A 24,327-nucleotide genomic window follows, 5' to 3' on the forward strand; every position below is an offset into this window, starting at 1 on the left:
TACCACTAAGCTAGGGTACCAAAAACTGTGCGCTCCTTGGGCAACAGCAATATTGAGTGGGTGACTCTCTATATCTGTATGTTTCTTATTTATGGCCTATAAAAAGTGAGGCACCAAAAATCCAAATATTTTTAACATCAAATAATTGAAAAGTCACATCTATTTTTACAAAACGCTGAAATTCACTAATCCCTATAGTGAAAAATATCTTATCTCCTTTACCCACTAACTAGCATTTGTGTTTAATTCCTTGTTTCTGTAGAAAACAAACTTTTTTCAAACGTTCGTACTGTTTTGTTTGTGTTTTTATATGTCACCATCATTATTAATATCAACCAAAAATCATTAGAATTTCCTCTCATATTTCTCCTATAATCCAAAAAAATGCATGTAACTTGATTATGACGGGGTTAGATTTGTTTTTTATAATCGTCTCCTAATAAACATTATTTGGTTAACGTTAATGTTAACGATCGTACTCGTATATATGTTTGGTGATTTGTGATTTTTTCGTATTATCTTTGATAAATTTTGTAATAGAATACCTTCTGGCATAAAATACATTTTCATCTTATACAACAGTAAACTAATTAGACAATTTTAAATAGTTTGGAAATAAAAGTGAACTACAACACAACACGGCCGTGCAGTCATGCTCCGGTTGTCTATTGATTACAATCACAAAATACATGAGGAGATAAATGAAACCTGGTATAAAAACATGATTGAAAATAGAAATGGATTTTATCCACGACTGTTGTATAATGTATCCATTATAGTGTTTGCTCGAAAAATACAAAAATTGCCTTTCAAAATTTTATAATGTAAACCAATATATATATATATATATATATATATATATATATATATATATATATATATATATATATATATATATATATATGCATTGTCCTAGTCTAGATTCGAACCCTTAACCCGCAGTCGGAAGGCACGGTTCATATACACTGAGCTATCAGCGACTTGGAATGTACTTGTTGGAATTATTAATAAATATAAATAAATGACATCATGTTGTAAGATACAAAATATTTGTCAAGCTAAATACATAGATATTTGTCTTAATTATTATGAGATATGATCGATTATTAAAATTTTCAATAACTGTATATAAATGAATAATAATATCTACATTGAATGTGATATTTATAAGATTAAAATAATAGTTCCTAATAATGTAACAACATTTTCCATCAAACAAATTTTAACAAATATATTCAGTAGTCGTGGATAAGTATAATATTCTACTTGCATATAATGGGTAATTATTCACAAGATAGAGTTTATTGCCACGAGTGGCACTATAATCTGGTACTATAATCCAACAAAAATTATATTATTTGTGGTAACGAGATAACCTAAAAAATTTCATTGTTTATCTATCAGTCATTTATTTTTATGAAAAACAATTAATTTATATTTCACACAGTTTGTATCGTTATCATTTGATAATCATTATTTTTTATTTGTTTCAGGATGGACTCAATCCTCTTAGGCACCTTTGCTACCCGGGCAGTGACGTCTTTATGTTATGTTTTTCAATTGTAAAGCCTAATTCTTTCATATCTGCATGTACTAGATGGGCTGACGAACTTTCTCGATTAGGCGCGGCTGTAGTTCTTGTAGGAACCCAAGCGGATCTTGCGACTAATGTTGATGTGATTAACCGGTTGAGACAATTCGGCCAACGACCAGTGATGCAGTCAGAAGCTAGAGGCCTCGCCGAAAGACTAAATGCTCCTTACATAGAGACCTCTGCTTTGGCATGCACTCATTTAAAAGAAGCCTTTGATACAGCCATTGTGATAGCTTTAAAAAGACAAAAAAGAAAAACGCGACCCTGGATGAAACTGCTTTGTTGTATTCGTTAGTTGTTATTACGGAATAATTTTTTCGTTCTCTGTACAGAATTTGTAAAGCATGAAAAGAATATTTTGTGCTCGGTTAACGTCAGTATTTTTTATTAAATAAGGTATTGGCAGAAACCAATGCTGAAAGGAATGAATATTAAAGTTTCATTTAATTATGTATCTTAATGAAATTCGCCAATTCATATTTCTATATGATAAAAAATTTGCATTGGTTTCTTGTTTCGTATATAAACACCGTCTACTGAAAATATTTTAGTAAAAAATGAGATGAGATATTTTTTAAATATCCATATACTTAGTTTATTCTTATTTTTTTCGGAATTATTCACTACAATCTCGGATAAATCTTCGAACATCGTATTTTTCAGAATAGAGATATAGATTCTAGGTAATAATGCTTACTATTTAAAAAAATTGAAACCTCATTTTTTATATTTAATATCTTCTTTTTTATAAAATACTTGTAGTTTATACATTTAAAAAAGTCTCTCTCTACTTGTAATATGAATTTTGACTGATCCCTCTCTATCGATATGTTACGTGGAAGAACTCAATTTAAATTTCATACCAATTCGCGAAAATTACGATGTGGCCGACATCTGTTAATTTTCTTTCAAACTTCAATAGAGGTGAACAACATGGCTAGAATACGAACTAATTGTGTTGTTTTATAAACAAAAGTAAGTGTTATTTGGAATTTTAGTCAAAATAGTCAAATAATATATCTGTTTAAAGTGCTGAGACAAAAACAAACACACATTCATAAGGTGCACTTCGAAAACAATATAAATATGGTAAAAATTGTATTGTTACAAATGTACTTATTGTTAAAATCCTATTTTAGTGGCCAATAAAACTCTTATGCACCTTTTTCGTAGTTTCGTCTAGAATGTCTAGATATTCAAGTCCACGAACAAATGCACTTCCAATCTTCAACCACATCATTCATATTAATTGTTATCTCACGAGGCTGGGAAGCTAGACCCGACATCTTTAGACACAAACTTTTAATGGTTTTTGAATTTGTTCCATCTAGACCACATAATAATATATGTCCCGTTTCAACCTATTTTAACGGTCTGCTTCTGTCTCCAACATATTCCATGATGTTAAAAAAGGTTATTTCCATTTTTTTGTTCTAAAATTAAGAAAATCCTACTAAAATCATTAAAAACACATCAAACACCCCTTTACAGATTATATTGATATTCACCGCTATAGAAGCCAAATTCAGCCCTATCTAGTGAAACATGATTTTCACCAATACATGCAATTTTGGTTGCTTCAATATGTCATGTAATTATAACTACGTTTTCTATTTTGTCAAGGTTCCAAATATAAACTGAAATTACGACAGATTTCTTACTGCACATATGAAACTTTTAATTCATAATTGATATAATTTAGATCGTACTCTATAGAAACTTCTCAATAATATTTGTTGTTTATTGATATCTGTTATGTGTCAATTTTATTACTTCATTTAATTTGTCACATTATTTAATTTACTTATAATTTTATTGTTCATAGTTTTGATAAAATTTCAGTTCTATGATTTGACATTTTAAATTATCTGTAGAGTATCCATAACAAATTTTTTGCGTTTTTTGTGGTAAATGAATTATCACCAAAAAACCAAAAAAATAACCCAGAAATATACAAATTAATTGGATTAAATATTTCTAACTAAATTTGGAAATATTACTAATATATCCAATAATAATGCTACTCTTCATAACGTGATATACAGTGTGTCGCCTTTTAGATGAAGACATTTTCATATTTTTGTCATCTCAACATATTTATTAATTTTTTGGTAGGGGTGGTTAATCAGTACATTGGAGAATAACCAGAACTAATTTTAAAGCATCGGGTTAACGATCCGTTGGGCAAATCAAAAACTTATCACCAAACCACAATAATGTGTTGAAAGGTATCTTATAAATTATGGTACTAAATTAAATCATGATAGGCCATATTGCACTGACTACAAAATTTTGTTTTTCACTTTTGCGGTGTTTCTATTACATACTTTGTCCGCGATATGGAATGTTGTTCTGCGTATCGTGAGTTAATACTTCTAAAATTAGTACCGGTAGATGAAGGAGGTTTTACTTATTGTTGTAAAACATAGACTACATGTTGTCCTCCGTTTAAAATATTTATTTTATTCCCAATCTGACTTGATCAAAACCACGCGTTGTACGTGCAAAACTCAAAAAATTCAAATCAGTTTTCATTTAAAACCTATCCTATAATTAGAAATGTTGCTGTTCACAAGTTCATTTCTCCCATAGACTGTTTGTAGGTACCTAACTATATTGAGTTGAGGAAATCAAATTTTCGATTATTAATGATAATATGACTAAGTTATTATCCTTCCATAACACGCAGGATTGTTCAACGAATCATACGCTCCTCCATTCATTTTTTATTCGGCATACAAGAGTTTTCAGTTGGATATCTGGTTATTCAATTTCCTTGTACAGTACCGGTGAAAGTGAAATTCACTTTCAATAATTTTGGTGAGGTAACTTATAACAAAATTTCCAAACTAGAATGAAAAGAGTAAATCTGAGTTATATATATATATATATATATATATATATATATATATATATATATATATATATATATATATATATATATATATATATATATATATATATATTCAAATTAACAAATTCAATTCCAACTTATTCTTCTAATATTTTTTCTCATTGCATCTATAAAACATATCGTGAAACAACAGTATTTTTAGTAAAATATTTTATTGGTAACAATTAATGACGAATTTCATGGAATATTACAATTTTATATAATATATGATATACGTAATTACTCTACTGTCGTAAATGTTACGATTTTTATTATTAAAGAGGTACATAATCAAATTTAGTAACACTGAAAATATTATAACACAATTTTTTCTTGGTTTGAGGCGCATTCAGTACAGTAATTTCCGTGATTTCATTTTTACACTGCACTCAATAGATGGTAGTCATACGCGGAAGTTTACCCTTCCTTGGCTTCCAATTATTATTGGTTCACCATTTAATTCTGAAATTTCCACTCCTCAATGCAATCTGGAAATAAATAATACACATTCATTTTTTTTGACAAAGTTTTATTTTGTTCAAAACAGAATATTGAAGATTTAGTATGTATTATACCATGATCCGAGCTATTTTGTTAAAATAAAACTCATCTGTTAATGTAATACCACATGTATTTATTAAAAAAACGTGTTGGCAAAAGTCCAAAACACTGGCCTCAACCCCCCATGCCTGTTGAGCCAATCAATTGTAACTTTTAATTGACTCATACAAAGGTGGCGGGATAGCTAAGAAATAAATATATAATTGATAACCTATATAATACATCTCCTTCTATAAGTCAAGTTTGTCCGGTTTTTTTTTTATCACACGACCACATCTGGTTTTGATATCATGATCTAAAACTTTTGGACAGGATAATAAACATTTTGGGGCAGCCTCCAGCAAAGGTTTTTCATTCTTGAGTGACACAGCAGGCTGAACTAAAGGTTCACCACTACTCTCATCTATGTCAGGCTCGTTGCTTTTTGACACATACTATTTAGGGATTCCTTAAGGTCAATGCGATTACGCCTAATCACATTACCAAAGGAATCTTTCACAAGGTAAGATCTAGGAGAGCTATGCTTGGAAACAATTTGTGCAGGCTCCCACTTATTCTTTACATGGTCAAAAATCGTCACATTGGTTTTAGGGTCCAAAGGTTTTAGATCTTTACTTTTCTTGTCATAGTAAGATCTATAAATATTCTGTCTTCGCAATAGTTTCTCAGAAACGTCTTCACAGAGTTTCGGTGCAAAAAACTGGAATTGATAGGCACTTTTGTCTTGCAACTCCTGCTCATCAATAACTCTGCAGGTGAATAGCCAATATACTTAAGTGGCGAATTTCTGTATTGCAATAAAGCAGTGTGTATATCAGAGTTTTATTTCAAAAATATTTTTAGCATATTTTTACCTATATCTACCCCTTTTTCTGCCAATCCATTAGATTGTGTATAATACGGGCTGCGCAAGATGATTTCAAAATTCCAGTTTTTTGCAAACGTCTTAAACTCTCTACTATCAAAAGGCACGTTATCAGCAGTTATTTTATCTGGTGACCCATGAACAGAAAAAATAGACTTCAAAGCTAAAATAACTGATTTCGCCGACTTGTCTTTAATTTGAGTGGTTTCCAACCAATTGGAGTATGAATCAAACACAATGAGAAAAATTTTGTTGGCATGCGAAAAAATATCTAATCCCAATCTCTCCCATGGCCGATTCGGTAACTCATATGGTAATAGCAACTCTTTTGGCTGTTTCTTCGCAAAAGTTGCGCAGATACTGCATTTTTTTATGTAGGCTTCAATATCAACAGATTGCCCAGGCCAATAAAATATACATCTTGCACGATTTTTGCATTTTTCAATCCCAAAGTGACCCTCGTGCAATAATTTGAGCATATCACCCTTTATGGCAGATGGGACAACAATTTTCTCACCAAAAAACAGCAATTTATCAACATAGCTGATATGATGTTTATTATTGGGCCAGCCTTTTATATGGAAGTTGATAACTTGTTTCAGAATCTCATCTTTCACGATTTCCTGCCTGAATTGTTCCTTCCGCTCTTCAGACATGGCTAAATTTTTTGATAAAGAGTGTACTGCAAAATTAAATTCTTGATCAGACTTTAGCCCAGTTTCTGGTAAAAACGCTCTTGACAGCGTGTCTGCCACATACAAAAATTTTCCAGGTTTGTAAATCACAATTATTTTATAATTTAGTAAGCGGAGTCTCATCCTTTGTAGGCGGGAAGAAATAGATGCTAGATCTTTTTTCATGATCGATTCGAAGGGTTTATGATCAGTGTTGATTTTCACATCAAATCCAATAATAAAATAATGAAACTTTTGAGTAGCAAACACAATCGCCAGCATCTCTTTCTCTATCTGCGCATACTTTTGCTCGCAGGGGGTTAAGCTCCTGGATGCAAAAGCTATTGGGTGACCTTCTTGAGATAGACAAGCACCTAGACCCTCTTTGGAAGCGTCAGTGTCTATTTCTATAGGTTTTGTTGAATCAAAAAATGACAAAATTGGGGCATTGATTAATGTATCTTTAAGTCTAGTTAAAGATTCATCATGCAATTTAGTCCATTGCCAATCAATATTATTCCTGGTCAAATTTCTAAGTGGAGCTGTTATTTTCGACATATTGGGCAAGAACTTTCCTAAATACTTAGCCATGCCTAATATTCTTAATAGTTCAGTTTTATCTTTGGGTTTTGGCATCTCTAGAATCGGTTTCACATAATTTCTGTTCAGTTTGACACCTTCCTTTGAGTAAATTTGACCCATAAACTTAACACTTCTAGATTTAAATTGAATTTTGTCTTTATTAAATTTTATATTATATTTTTGTGCTCTTTCCAAAACTAACCCTAAATTATTATCATGTTCCTTTTCATTACTGCCAGTTATAATCAAAATTGGTACTACGTTCATGAAATGAACTGTATACTTGTTTTTTTTTGAGACAGAATAACGCCGCAAATATCACAACTCCTTCCCGCAACAGTATGAATTACATTTGATAGAAAGAAACTCAAGAAAAAAGTAAGAAATATGAAATCATTTTTATTTAACAAAATTTCATCGGAAAAAAACTACGTAGCTCTGCTCTCACCTCTTCCCCCCGTCACAATGCTCAGCGTAGTATTTGAATTTATTCCCAGCGTCTTGGACGAGCTACGTGGTGTATGGACGTTCCCATAACAAAGTAAAACACTTGCTTTAACAATAAAGAAACAATAAAAGTTTAGACTGCTTGATAATCATTAGTAGATGAAGAATAAAATTTATAAAAAAAATTCAGGAATCGAGAAATTTGTGGCAAAACAAAACAAGTATGTGAAGTGAAAACTTCTCTCAAATAGGCGGGAACTTTGTTGAGAGAGATTGAACTTAATACTTATTATAACTATTTATTGTATGTTTTTCCTCAATCATCTCAATAATAAAATTGCAATAAAATATTAGTCATATTAGTACTTTTCCATGCACACTGACTAGTAAATTGAATGAAAAACTTGTGTTATCACATGCACCAGTCAAAATAAAGAAGACTATAAACGTGTTGTAATGTAAATCATTATTATATATGAAGTAATATTCTAATACTCTTTTTCCAATAAAAGACTAAGATATCTCGAACCCCTAATATTGTCCAAAATATTTTCATTTCTCGTTGGAGTCCTGGTATCAATTTTTAATACTATTCCTACCGTGCCCGGTCAAATAACCATTTTTATAATTTAAAATGTTTCTTTAAAATTAGTCGATCCGTATATACCGTGGAAATAGAATAATATACCAGAGATACTTATTATTCACAATAGTACAGGTAGTAAGTCAAGAATTTTTTTTTCAATTGGTAAAAAAACTTGCCTCTAACAACAGCTAGAAAAAGATGAGCGATCAGCATGTAAATACAGCTTCATATGTACGGAAAGATCAAATCAAATTATTATTAAGACAATAAACCAAACAAAAAATGTACAATTCAAACTATTACATACATGTAGAAAACTTCAATTAATAATAATGGAAGATTGATTTTATAATTTTGATTTTTTCTTACGTTAGGACTAGGTCCTGTATTTTCATCAAGGGTTTGCCAGGAGTAGTTGGGATGCTGAGGACCAGCTTTCTAACCACCTTATAGGTGGTCGTCCAGGAGGTCGAGTTGTGTCTGGTTTCTTTCCCTTTGCAATTTTTGCTAACCGTTCATTTTTTGATTTCAAAAAATATAATTTTCTCGTCATTTTTTTTTCCAAATACTGGTCATTTGACGGGTCATAGTAATGATAGGTGTACGAAAATGTCGTGACGATAGGAATAGTATTAATTTCTGTTAATTATCTTTAAAAATGAGGGCCACTACCCACCCTGTTTAACTCAGTATAAATAGGTCTTCATCTTAAATGCAACCCACTATATGATCAGATTTACGCATTCTTCAATTCTTGGAACCGTTAATATTTGAAATAATCTATTGTTTATTGTACCATACATAAGTAAGTTTCTGTAGTAACTATTCTATTTTTTAATGTAAACGATTACTTCCAATGTGTGTGATAAATATTACTTTAATTGATTAGCGTGAGAAATTTTTCTTAAAGAAATAAAAATGTTTTTGGTTAAATTATTCCAATCTATATTCTGTATCACGACAAATATATCATGTGAATCATCTTCATTGGAACAATGATTGGATTAACTTTTTATTTACATTTATCACGTCTATATTGATAGTTTATTGTAGTTGCTTCAGATAAATAAGTTAAATAAAAAAATGAATGTTATAACTCATTGTCCTGTATTTCTTATTTAAGTAAAGATATCTAGTTACTTTGCTTTTAATAATATTTATTTTAAACATACAAACATACATACGGGATGTAAATTATAAAATTACTGATTCATTGACGTTACATTTGTTTAAAACAACTTGAATTTGATATTGGAGTCCTTCACATCTTTTGTTCGTGGTTGAGTTTGTAAAACTTTTGTCTTACTTTTACGTTCAGTATGTAGGTATAAGTTACGGATCTCGATCAACAGTCAGTATAGGTACATAGAGAAAGTTTATTTTTTATTGTATCATACTTTTGTGACAAGTCCATAGGTGCGCCATAAGACATTTGAACCATAAAAAATTCTGTGGAAGAATTATTTCAAATTTCAAATGATACACTAAATTATCCGATTGTTAATAGAGAAAACAGAAAATGGGCTCGTGTATGTAATGCCGCATTTACCAAATTAAAATATGGCGAGAAAAGTCAAAAGAATAACAAATATACAAAAACAAAATATCTACCCAATTAGCATTATTTTTTTATTTCGTGTACTCGTATATTGAATCAATCTCACTTAATAGACGTTCTCAGTACTACCACAAGTACTTACAAACTATGCCAGTAGAAATAAAATTTTTAGATTAATAGTTGGGCTAAAACTATTTTAGTAAAATTGGAAGAAAAAAGGTTTATGATTAAAAGAGAAATCAAGGGGTTTAGTTCAAATTACACGGAACAGTTGTTTCTTCTAATTTGCAGTAATTATTTTAGAATGTGGAAAACACACAGACGCGTGATAAAAAAAACCCAATTAATAAATAGAGCTGGGATTCTCAACAAAAGATATATACGTAGAAAGTAACACAGCTAAGTGAAGTCCAAGCTCTTACCACCTTAAGACATTTTTCCACTTCCAACCTTCATTTGTTTTTCTTACTTATTCACTAAAAGTTGTGTTGTAGTGTAATCCTCGACAGGTCTCTCAAATTCTAGGTATATCTGTGATATACTATACTACTGGTGTTGAAGAAGACAAACTCAAATTTATATTTATACCCAAATGTAGGATTATATTAAAATGTTTAGATTTTCCAGGAATACAAAAAATATTTAATGGATATACAACTAATTGCCAAATATTTATAATAACGTTTCTTGGCATCTACGATGTACAAAATGGTTATGACACAGATAAAAGTAAAGTAATAATAGATGTTGTTTGAGAAAAACATCGTATGTTATAGCAAAAAACTCAAATAATAAAGAGATGATAGTTTCTAAATAATTTCATAGTGGTTACTTAAAATCAATTTCTAAGAGTTCGAGTTTAGATAAATATTTTATAAGAGTTTTGGTGACGCTCATTTATAACAATGAATTTTTTGCATATGAAAAATATGATGATTTGAAAATACATATTTGACTGTAAGTTGGCGATTTAATCAAAAACATTCTTATATAGTTCTCCTATAGGTAATCAGATGATATCGATATAAATTATTTATTTAAGATTCTTTCTCGTAGTGTTTCTAAGGGAATTTATAACGAACCATTAACGTTTTGCTTAACGCTATTTAATTATTTATGGAATCCTATGAAATTAATTAAAATTTAATGAAATTGAAGTCTTATCATGGTGATTTGGAGTATTTTTATGAATATTTTTCACCGATATAAAATTGATTTTTTTTGTGATTTCACAGACAATTTATATCATATAATCTTATCGTAAAAATTACTATTTTGCATGCCACTTCTCCTAAACTTTGGGTTTTGTATAATTTTTATAAACAAGGTCAAATAGATAACAAACGTTTCTGGTTCCGTGTTTTGATACTCCGTTTTGATAAAAGTGATGAATAGAAGTAAGGCTTTGTTTAAGATTCAATAATAATATAATTGCAAAGAAAAGAATTACCTCTAAATACTACTCTAAATATGACTGTAGAAATTGGTGATTTACTAGAACAACTTTGCAAGTGTAACTTCTTTAATGTAATTTCGTGTTTCCAAATTGTTTGGTTATATTTTTTTTTAAATATTGTACTGTATATAATGCAATTTTTTATGTTATCACATTGTTCGTAAAGTGCTTTTAAACCAATAAAATTATTTATTTATTGATAAAGTATGTTATTTATAAGTACATTACAATCAAGGACATTGACTTGAGATGTTTGTTTTTTGCTAATATATTATTCCAAACTTTTAACACCGATGTTTGAACTGATCAAAACTGTATCAAATTAATCATGTAATGAGGAAACCCAATTTCAATTGTTTGACTAAGGATTAAATCGAATTTCATGTGCTTCCGATAAATAAATAATATATACAATAAATAAAAAACATATTTAATAGCATATTTTAGAAATAAGACACTACAATGGAAATTCAAAATTGGTAATCATTAGTAACCAACACAGATATACATCATAAACCCCGTATAGATATTTCATTACAACTACAGAAAGAGGATGTACAATTAAAACTCAATTCAATAATATAAGCGTTCGAAGGCTGCTAGTAAAGTTTTAAGATATGGCAACACTGATGTTAAATCTGACGTTACCATAATAAAGTTTGGCATTTTTAATGATGAAGGAACGTATTGCCGAGTGCTATTTGAGATACTTGAAACATGCATCTTGGTTAAAAATCGCACGCAAAATATTTTCCAGGTGGATAAAAGGAACAGATGTGTACCTATCAACTTGCTTCGACTTTTGGCGATGAAGCACCATCTCGAGCCACCGTGTTTTGATGATTTTTCAATCGTGGCCGCTACAGGATAAATTTCGTGAAGATCATCTGAAATCGGCTGTGCTAGAAATCATCCATGACGTGCGTATAATGATATTTCAAGATCGTCATGTGACATACCGTGAGATTTGGGAATACTTGAGCATTAGTTCCAATCACATAAATTCAATATTCCATGAACATTTGACTGCCGAAAAGATTGGCCCGCATAATTTGATAATCGCCCAAAAAAAGTTCGTATAGATTGGTCCTAAGGAATGCTTAAAAAATTCAATTACCGACGCCTTTAAGATCGTGATCATAGATCTAAGCTTATAAATCCGAAACTAAACAATAATAGACTTTATGGGTCTTTCAAGACTAGTCAAATCCATTGAAAAGGTAGTGCCGATTTTGAGTCAGAGTTTGAACTTTATAGGACAACAACTAACCCGGTTGTGGGAGCATCTTCAATGAATGATTGATTGTATTTATGAAGCTGAAATGTTCTTGATTTTAGGTCTCTTCTGTTTCGTTTCGTCAAATGGCCCTAACAACGGTACTCTGCGGTTTTCTATGATAGATAACTGCTGTATTGTAAGTTCTCCAACGCGAACACCGTTTAATATGTCCACAAAAGTTGTATCTCCAGCTTGCCTCATATTTTGGGGCAACTCACAAAAACTGAATAAATTCCAAAGAAACCTTAGACACTGGAGGCAACTGCATAAGATCTCCAAAAAGTAAAACATTAATTCCGTCGAATATAGCTGTTGAAGCCGCAAATATACATTTCGGAGACTTAAATATTGCACCATAGTGATTTCGTCTATTATTTATCAGTCCATTTAATATTAAAACTGCAAGTTATATACATATTTACAATCAGTGTTTAAAATCCTTCATTTTGATATCCAACTCGATATGCTTGATGGTAAAAAAATTTTTTTATCTCACAACATGGTGTCCAAAATCTGCCATTTTGGTTTTTTTTAAATGTCTCCTTTTTAAGAACACTTGGGCTAATGAAACTAATCTAACGATACCTCAAATGTGAAAATCCGTTTAGCGGTTCTGGAGATACAAGGTAATAAAGAATATTACATACATACATACATACAAGATACGCGTTAAAACATAACCCTTCCTGGCAGTCGGGTAAAAATGCTATAAATGATAAGAAAAACCCAAATAAGTAAGATTTATATCTCCATTTTGTAAATTCTAATATAATTAAAAGTAATTTAATTAATTACTGCTACATATTTGAAATTAATTTTGATAAAGACTTAAAGAGAGAACTTCTCCAGAATATCACCGAAAAGTAATAAAAAACCTCAAATATTCTTTGAAGAATAATCAATATCCAAAAAATCAAATTAATAGAATCATCCTACAACGTACATATAAATTACACAATGAGAACAATATAAATCCAATTACACAAATAAATTCAAGTTAAAAAAAAGATACATACATAGCACTCCTCTATACATACCAACTATCAGAAAAATTGAAATACATTTTATCGAAACATAACATCATTATAAGTGATAGATCACACAACACATTATCACCATTATTCACTACACTAAAAAAACAAAACTAAAGACACCAAGAAATCATATATTATATATTCCATACCATGCCTGAATTACCCTAAAAATTATATAGGAATGACTATACAATATTTAGAAAACAGAATAAATGGTCACAAATACACCAAAAATGCATAAAGACGAAAAAAATTAACATCATGAATTTGATTTAAAAAAAAACAAAAGTCTTAGCTCAAGACACGAACTACCAAAATTAGAAATCAAAGAAATGATACACATAAAACAAGATAAATGTTCTGTGAATGATAGACAAGATATAAAAAACCTCAGCCAAATTTACCATAATTTAATCAATTAGTTTATTTCAATCTACATGGTGTAATTTTATTGAAATTTCGAGGTGAATACACTGATTCCTAATACTATATTTTTATAATAATATTTTTAAGATATTGTGGTGCCCTTTAAGTCAATTATTTTATTCTTTTATATCTCTGTCTATGTATACACCCTGTACACTAACTGTTAATTATTTATATTCAGGTCACCTATGTTTTGGTGATATTGCAATTTACTGTCTACGTAGGTAAACTATATCGTAATTATGAACCAATATTATGTGTCATCATTCATTGTAAAAGGTAATTCCAAACTACTAAGACAATAGAGAAATGGTTAAGTCCAGTCGCTGTTTAATTTCTACCCCTCGTTATAGCACAATATTACATATATTTTATCTATTCTACAAATATTTTAATCATCATATATTAATTATTGGAAAACGTCTTACCACAGAACCACCCAATAGTACATTCTACTGACCATAGTCTGCACACTTATTTTACTTTATTAATAGTTTTAAAACTCTTATGTTCCTGTAGGAGTGTCATCATTTTTTTAAATTAACCTACATATTTCATAACTTTACCCTCTTTTGCCAAACTTCATGGACACGCGAACATGAAACAATATCTCAATAACTCAACTTTTACATAAGCTGATTCGATTTTACATACACGACTTGTATTTATATTGGTATCCTGAATGATTGAGCTGCGAAGAAGAAAATAGAAATCCTCATCAAGAATATGTATTGAAAAAGTTAATCAATAGTTCAGTTGGGAGACTGTCAATTATATGCTTTTAGAAGATCCAACAAAAGTTGAGTTTATTATTGCCTAAGAAGGAAACAAGAATAACAGATAATATTGAAGTATGGTAATATCATCCTTATATACCTGTATACTGTGCTGTTGTTGGTATTGCTACAAAACTGAGAAATTACGGTAAATATAAATCAAACAAAACTTCTAAGTAGTTGATTATAGGAATGTATTTCAAATCTCGGTATTCAATTTAACATATTTAAAGTTCCATTGTGTATTACTGGTATAACTGGAACATTTATAAAGAGAGTCGTTTTATGAAATAAGATTATGAGGACACCAGTGTTTTATATGTACTAGCTGGTTGATGCTTACAATAGGCAACCAATTATACACTATAGTAACTTTGGCTCGCTAACAAATAAAACATGGCACATCTGAAACAGTACAGAGGTAAGAATTCCCATGTCATAGAAAAACTATAATGCTCATCAAGATTTCATTTCATATGTAGCACAAAACTCTATCAGAGTCGAAATTACTTTTAAAAAAAACAGTCAAAACATGTCAGTCCGGAATTAATTTGAAATTACGTTACCTGAAACAAATACAATTATCGTGTATTTTCATAAATAGTCAACCCTCTTACCGTCCCAAATCGTCTTGCAACATGTGTGTTGTTTGAATTACATGAAGAGGTTTAAGGGTCATTGGGACTTGAAAAAGATATTCTATAGATCTAATGAAATATAAAGCTATAAAAACAGCTTAATTTTACATTCAATAATAAATAATTTCAACAAAACTGTTGGTTAAAATTGAAATTTTGAAGAAATATCACGAATTATTTCACATTGTCATTAGCGAAAAGTATTAATTGTTATGAGGTACTTCTTGAACTTGAATATGTTTACTGAACGGGAAAATGACAATTATATGATACTTGGCAACACAAATCGTAAAAAACCTATGATAACGTAGCTCACTAATTTAATAAATCGTATTCAAATCGCAACATATTTTTTGTTTCATTCTTCCATTCCCTCACTCCCACTATGTTACATAAGATAGCATTAGATGGCTAGTGTATGGTCTCCTATATCAACTACACATGACCACTAGGTGGCAGCAGAACGGACGTCAAGTAGAAACGTCAGTGGTACTCCTGCGCTTATGAGAGATATTGTAAAACATATATGTTTCATTAATAAAATAGTATTCAATAAGTTCTGACTATAATTTAACAAGTTATAAAACATGTAACACACTACTCTACAATTTTTTAGTCAATAATTGAGATAAAATACATGAAGGATATAAAGTTAAATTATAATGATGGACACTATCCTTATATACCTTTAGATTCCGTTTTTTTTTTCAATAAGTAGCTGATTCTCATAGTTTTTAAGTTTATATTACTATTATATTACTCTAAAGATCTTAGATCTGCCACATACTTCATTAATCACTTGAACAAAACTTTTTAATAGTTCATGATGAAAATTTATTTCATTCCTCTGGGTATTATAGAAGAAATTTGTCTCTTTCAATTTGAGTGATAATTCTAAAAATTTGTCACAAACTTACATAAATACCAATATTAGGGAACTCTTACTACTTATAACTTCTGTTGTTTTCACTTCGCAATAGACAAAATAAAACGTTTCTAAAGAGTCGTTATCATATTAGATTAGATTATTTATAGTGTAATTTATTCTTGGATGTCCCGATATATTATAAATTTACCTTTGATCAGTAAAAGGAGATAATATTTTCTCTCTAATTATCTACTAATGAGATTATAAGCAAACTAGTTCTTATATTATGAACTAGCTGGTTCATGCTCACAATAGACAACCAATTTCTCACCATAGTGTACTTTGGCTAGATAACAAGTAACATAGAGTTATTAACATTAGCATAACACAAGAAGCTTCATTTCTTTTTTGACATGACTCATTTCCTAAATAATGGTACAGATGGATCCTACAGAGGCTTTTATACAGGGAGATGAACAATAGATCAAATTATCATTATGGAAAAACTTAAAGAGGATGCTTACGAACAAATCTGCATCCATCGATTACAAACAGACCTATCAAGAAAAAAATATATGAGAAAGTGGTACAGTTAAATATAACAGATAAATTGAGGAGACTAGTGAAAATGACCTTCCGGAAAAGGTTTGGGGGAAGTACTTCGAACGAATTCACACATCCTTCCTCCATTTAGTTCAAGAAATCATACTAAGAGAAAGTGGTAGAAAACAAGAGGTTCCATTTATGGAAATAAGAAATAAAAAATGTATAGTATATGCGGGCGACATAGTAGTCGTGGCAAGAGCTTCAAATCATAAATCTAAGCTATTGGATGACTGGTGAAAGAATATAACTTAGTGATCAACGAGTAAAAACAAAATATATGGTACTGAAAATCACTTAGAAAACCGATAGTATTATAGCTTGTGATACCACAGTACGATACATAAAAGATATGAAGAAAGGGAACTATAAAAAAGACAGTAAAAACAGAAAAAAGGCAGTTAAGTAGCAGAAATGGTATAAAAATTGTTAAATTTGTCTAGATATGTCCAGAACAGCTGAAATAAGAATGTACCAAATAGTAATAAGTATCAATTACCCAAGCACTAGGCAATGAAAAAAAAAAAATAAATAAACTCAAGGGATGACGTGGACAAAAAAAACAAACAACTATCAGAACCTTATGATCATAACCTATAAAGGTGGGAAGCTGGGAAAAAAGAAAAGGAAGACCAAGGAGAAAAGTGTTGTAGAAGATTACGAATATTTGAGAGTAGTGGGAGTGAGGGACTAGAAGAATGAAACAAAAAATATGTTGCGATTTGAATACGATTTATTAAATTAGTGAGCTACGTTATCATAGGTTTTTTACGATTTGTGTTGCCAAGTATCATATAATTGTCATTTTCCCGTTCAGTAAACATATTCAAGTTCAAGAAATACCTCATAACAATTAATACTTTTCGCTAATGACAATGTGAAATAATTCGTGATATTTCTTCAAAATTTCAATTTTAACTAACAGTTTTGTTGAAATTATTTATTATTGAATGTAAAATTAAGCTGTTTTTATAGCTGTATGTTTCATTAGATCTATAGAATATCCTTTTCAAGTCTCAATAACCCTTAAACCTCTTCATGTAATTCAAACAACACACATGTCGCAAGACGATTTGGGACGGTAAGAGGGTTGACTATTTATGAAAATACACAATAATTGTATTTGTTTCAGGTAACGTAATTTCAAATCAATTCCGGACTGACATGTTTTGACTGTTTCGACTCTGATAGAGTTTTGTGCTACATATGAAATGAAATCTTGATGAGCATTATAGTTTTTCTATGACATGGGAATTCTTACCCCTGTACTGTTTCAGAGGTGCCATGTTTTATTTGTTAGCGAGCCAAAGTTACTATAGTGTATAATTGGTTGCCTATTGTAAGCATCAACCAGCTAGTACATATAAAACACTGGTGTCCTCATAATCTTATTTCATAAAACGACTCTCTTTATAAATGTTCCAGTTATACCAGTAATACACAATGGAACTTTAAATATGTTAAATTGAATACCGAGATTTGAAATACATTCCTATAATCAACTACTTAGAAGTTTTGTTTGATTTATATTTACCGTAATTTCTCAGTTTTGGAGCAATACCAACAACAGCACAGTATACAGGTATATAAGGATGATATTACCATACTTCAATATTATCTGTTATTCTTGTCTCCTTCTTAGGCAATAATAAACTCAACTTTTGTTGGATCTTCTAAAAGCATATAATTGACAGTCTCCCAACTGAACTATTGATTAACTTTTTCAATACATATTCTTGATGAGGATTTCTAATTTCTTCTTCGCAGTTCAATCATTCAGGATACCAATATAAATACAAATCGTGTATTGAGTTGGAATATCTGGAATCGTTGGCGATATTCATACTGAATATACTGTTTAACCACCACTACACCAACATTAACAATTACACTGTCAGACGCGCGTTTCGATAACCAAGTTATCGTCTTCAGAGACTGAAGGTAAACTGCGAAGCTCTGCTACAGCTACGGGCACAAAGAAACTGTGTAAGTTAGTATTAGCATCAGAGAAATATGAAACCGGATCATGAAAAAGAAGTTAATAGAATTTGATATAAATTTTTGTCTACATTCACAGTTAAGGTTATCAGGTGGAGTAGAGTTTATGCTCGAAGTAGAAGCCTTATTTCTTAGATCGTTCACAATGGATCATATTTCTTCAGAAACATTACGAGAATTGGTGATTCTCTTACTATAATAAATATCTTTGGAAGGTTTTATTGTGATGTGATAAATTTTTCTGTATAAAGTTAGTGTTTTTAGGAATCTAGAAAATTCAAAGTCCACATCACCAGACCGCATGTTCCAGTCAATTGTTTGACAACCGAGCTTGAAGTTTTGAAAATTTTTCTCCGAAAAGCTATGGCATATTTTGCGAGGAGTATTTTAGTACTGGATATCAGCGAAAAATTTTTAATACTGCTTCATGATCGGAGACACCTGAATTAAATACAGTACAGTCGGTGGATTCTGAATCATACGATGACACGACATAGTACTAGACTGGATTTAATTATACTGGTTGTTGCCCTTATATGCCTGACCATACAAAAAGAATTGAAAATTGACTGAAGACATTCTTGACCAGCATAAATACTGGAATATTGAGTTCAATATTGAGATAGCTTTTTAGGGGCTAGAACTCCAGTAAGGTCAGTAGTTTGTGAAAGAAGGTATGCCCGTCAGCGTTGTCAGATGTTCTGTAAATACAAATAATATAGAGGTCATAAGTCTTGTGGTTGACGATAGAAAATTCGAAAACTTTCTCAGAAATTAAATCAGATATTCATTGTTTGTGAACATGATAATAGTACCTCCATGAGATAAATTAGTTCCATTGAATCTGACTACTGTAGTATAGCTTTTAACAAAACTAGGCTCATAATAATTTAAACAATGTTCAGTGACGGGGACAATTTCTGGAAATTAATGTCCTCTAGTAGAAGATACAGTTCATCTGTTTCGTGTGTGTCTTAGAGATTGGATATTAATAAGAAACAGGCCAAGCATGCCATCGTTCAGCATTTCAGAGGGTGCTTGCTTCTCTGATCACGTCATAATATGAGTTAAAAGTGATTTCATTTTTCATGTGCCAACTTAATTTACATGTTTACTTTACTATAACATTTTATCCAAAGAAATAATTTTATAACTTTCAACCAATCCAAAAGCCGACTCTGTTACTGGTTTGCAATGTTTGTTGCTATTAAATTTGATTCATATTATCTATTTCTAGATGGATTTGATCTGCCTCACTTTAATTGAATCTTTTTTTTTTGTTTAAACTTGTTTAGGATAAAATACAAAAAATAATTGGTAACGAAATTAACATAAACAGAATTAATTAGGCAGTTATACAAATGAATATATCGATAAAAACTGATTTTAAAATTCACTTTCTCAACTTTTGAGTATACGAACTAATAAAACTTTTATTTGAAAAATTTTCATCTTCACTCAACAACTAGAATTTTGCACTAACGCAGAAAATTGGGATCAAAAATTATTTAAAAAAATGTATGTACTTTGATAGATCGAGCCTTATCAAGAACCAATATACCATGTGAACAAATACAAGCATGTCAACACTTAATGCAATTTTCCATACACTTGAGCTTCGGTAGGGATGGAGTTTAATATGTAATCGAACTACTTTTTATGACTTGAATAGACATAGGACGCATTCCCTGAAGTGTATTTTAGAATGTCCAAAAGAGGAAAAAGTTACATGGAGCTAAATATGGAGAATACACTGGATGTGCGATGTACTGTAAATTCAGTCCATGAGCTCAACGGTGTCGAAGATACATGGAAGTGACATAATATAAAAATCTTGATAAATATTAAATGGATGTCTTCATAAATAAACAGATCAAATGTAAAGAGAAACGAAAAATCCATTAATTGTCTGCCCAAAAGTCCGGTCATATATGTCAAATGGCTTCTTAATGGCTTCTTTATTTTTCGTAATGATATAATAGTGGCATATTCTATAATCTGTTTCTACTTAATTTTCTCACACTTTTCTTCTATAGTTTTCTCCACAGCTTGCGTTATTCCCTTGGATATTTCCTAACTTGCCCTCCTGTTTCCTTTGGATATCTTCTATAACTTCTTGCTATTTCCTCATATTTACTGCTTAATTCCCAATTTTTTTCTTTAGTCGTTCTTTTGTTTATTGGATTCTATATTTTATTTCACTATTTTAATTTTTCTGTTGTTTTTCCTCTTCTCTAGCCTCTTGTCATGCAACTTCCTTTCTTCTTCTTTTCTTTTACTTTCTCCTTCTAATTTTTGTTCTTATCTTTTCACTCTATCATGTGTCTCATTCGCAATATAAGCGAATAATTGAGGTCCAGTGTAGGCTTCATCTACTCCTTGTTACTCTATATTGAAATAATGTTGGTCTACTTCTGTTCCTTCGTTCTTGACCATTTCTCTTGATCAATCTTTTAATGTTGCTTTATTTTCCTTCATTTTCAAATCTAATATGACAAAAAAGATGCTATCTCGAATTCAGGATATTGTAATATTCAAAATTTGTTTTTTCTTGATAAATCGCAATAAAGCAGCCCCTTTCTTTATTTAGGGTCCACATTATGTGCAAAATATTGCAGATATATGGTCATGATTGTTAATCTAGGCTTAAATAGTGGATGCTTGACCTTTTCTAACATTTTTTATAGCGTGGACACTATCTTGCACCCATTGGAAATATATTTGGAGCAAATCTTTTCCTTGAATGAGGATTTCATATATTTTTATGTCCCCTCCTTGACCGAACTCTTTTCTTTTGTATTTCAATATCAGAACCAGTTAACTACGAAAATTCTGTACGTTTGTAAAACGGCAACTACATTCTTGTACTTCTCTGTTATTTAATCACCTCACTAACTATATTGTAACTTTTTAGTATTACTTGCAAACTATGTGTTGTTACTTATATCGGCATTGGTAACTATTGATAGTAAATTACAATTTGCATATTGAGGTTTGTCGTATGGAACTCACCCCATTATTTTGGAAGAGAGAGATAATATTAGAGAAGGGGATCACCCCTAAAAAGTCGCTTAGAAATTGAAAAACCGACCAACCTCGTCCTAGTCGCTAAAAATAATTTCTCCTCATATTTTTGGAATCGCTGAATACGAATAAGATATTTATTTTTATCTAAAATTGGGGCTACATGGTCAAATTCGAGTTTTTAACAAAAAATGCGAAAACAAAAATGTTTTGCGATTTCGCGTGTTCAACTCGCTGTATCTTTGCAACTAATCGTTATATTTTGATGAAAATTTAATTCCATAAACTAGAGCGTATTTTGAAAGAAGATAGATCAGTCCAAATTTCTCAAAGCATTTTCCGACCGAACAGGAAATTTTTCATGCGGTACTATGACCTTTTACATACTAATGCAAAAGTTGAGTGATGAAGTTTTTAATTTCCTTTTTCTCAATTCATAGTATTAAAAATTACAATGCAAAGAAATTTCGTGGAAATTTTCAGATCTTAATATGCAGTAGGAAACAATACACAGCGATTTTAACCTGAGCACGATAAAAATATGCATACATGAATCTTTCGTGGCCTACCTTCTTACTTTATTAGTTAATTACTAAATTTATTTGTGTTTTCTGGTATGCTCGTTGCGGTAGTAGAAGATTTATTAATGGGGATGAAGTATCGGCTTGTAGAAAATTCTAATTATAATAAAATAAAACTTTTATTATTAATCATCATCGAGTATTATTATATATATATATATATATATATATTAGGGTGTTTCATTTTTAATGGTAAAAAATAAAATATAAAATTCTTGCTGACTTTGCTTTTGTCCTGAGTCTAGGTGATGTATAAGTTATCTGAGTGAAATTTGGAGATGATTGGATAATATTTGGAGGTTGCACACTTTGAACTTTTTGGGTAAGTATTTACAAAATAAAAATTTTCAATTTAAATTGATTTTATTGCTGAAATTATAAATCACAAGCTTAAGATAATGATTGATATAAACAATAAGATAGTCCTTTAGTAAAACAATCACATATTGTATCAATTATTCAACTATGTACGATGCAATAGCCTTTTTAGTTCGATTAGTGACGGCTTTTCTGTGATGTTCGACGATCCTCAATAAGAATTGTTTTTGTTATTCATCTCTTGCTGATTCATTGAACTGTTTTATTAATGCAATACCTCTCTCTGTAGTATCATTAACAACCTTAAGGGCATCATCATGACTTCGTAGAGATCACCTTTCCACATCTCGCGTTTTAACTTAACCTTATCCGTATTTCTTGATTTTTCTTTGCCGAGATTTTAATATTTTTTGTACAGTTTCTGTATTCTAATACGAATGTTTTCTTCAGTTTTATCAGGTATATTTTTTGCATTCTTTCAAACTACTTGAAGTTTATTACTGGTGGATTTAGCTGCTTCAGAAAGTGTTTCGTTCAGTTCCTTATGATGGTGAATGAATACTAAGATTACTTGTTCCTTTGAAGGAAGCCGAGCTCCTAAAAACTCACTACTAGGCACTTTTTCTAACAGCCAAATTCCTCTTTTAGTTGCCGTTTTATATATTAATTACATGAAACACAAGAAAACAAAGTCCATTAGAACTTAGTGTTTCCGATATAACTCAAAATTAGAAATAGGCAAACCAGGTTAAAAACTGTTCATGTTCAAAGTGTGCAACCTCTAAATGTTGTCCGGTCGTCCTGAAACTAGACAATTAACGTTTGCATCACATGGACGCAGGGCAAGAGCAAAGTCATTTGAAATTCAAACTTTTGGAAATTTGAGGCACCCTAATATATATGTTACCTAAACTCGGTTAAACTGAGAAAGAATTATATTAGGAACAACTCATTTATTATTTTTTTTTTTTCATATTTGAGTACAGCTTTTCCAACACTCAGCAGACAGAATATTTAACTAATTTTAAAAAACCCTTTGAGATAATCTTTCACAATATAATTTTTAAATTCGTCGCTAATTGATTCATTGAAACTCTTACCAGTTCTTTTAAAGCTAAAAAATAACAAAAATGATTGCATTAGTATATTTATCTATTTTTTCTACTTATATACAGGTTTTCGGTGGGAATCTTATTCAACATCAGTAATTGCAATGAATATTGCAGATTTATTTTTCAGAGGGGTATTCACTTTCAATTTCACACACAATTCAGCAACATTCAGTTGTTATGATAATTCACAAGTTCCTAAAAATGCATGATTGTGCGAAATAAAGACAACAATATACATCACACTACATAAAACTACTAAGTTGGAGTGAACAGAATTATAAATTATTCCAGTCAATATGTATGAATGTATTGAGGTTCCTCGACGAATATTGGAGTGGGTACGTATGCCCACTTTTACTGGAGTCCGTACTTGAACGCTATATCTCCCATCGTTTTTTATTGGAATTTATTTGTGATGCTTTTCATATATAATATTTGGATGCAAAAGTTCTCC

General features: G+C 30.5%; 1 protein-coding gene across 1 annotated transcript in view; it reads left to right on the plus strand.

Moving 5' to 3' along the window:
- Window positions 1-3,033, plus strand: part of LOC130445604 (rho-related GTP-binding protein RhoU-like) — a 104,388-nt gene extending 101,355 nt beyond the window's left edge. The window contains exon 3 of the mRNA XM_056781335.1: window positions 1,494-3,033. Within this exon, the coding sequence (XP_056637313.1) occupies window positions 1,494-1,889 (396 nt within the window). The 3' untranslated portion in view covers window positions 1,890-3,033. The remainder of the gene's footprint in view (window positions 1-1,493) is intronic.
- Window positions 3,034-24,327: the final 21,294 nt, after the last annotated feature.

Source organism: Diorhabda sublineata, chromosome 1, assembly GCF_026230105.1.
Source record: "Diorhabda sublineata isolate icDioSubl1.1 chromosome 1, icDioSubl1.1, whole genome shotgun sequence".
Lineage (NCBI taxonomy): Eukaryota > Metazoa > Arthropoda > Insecta > Coleoptera > Chrysomelidae > Diorhabda > Diorhabda sublineata.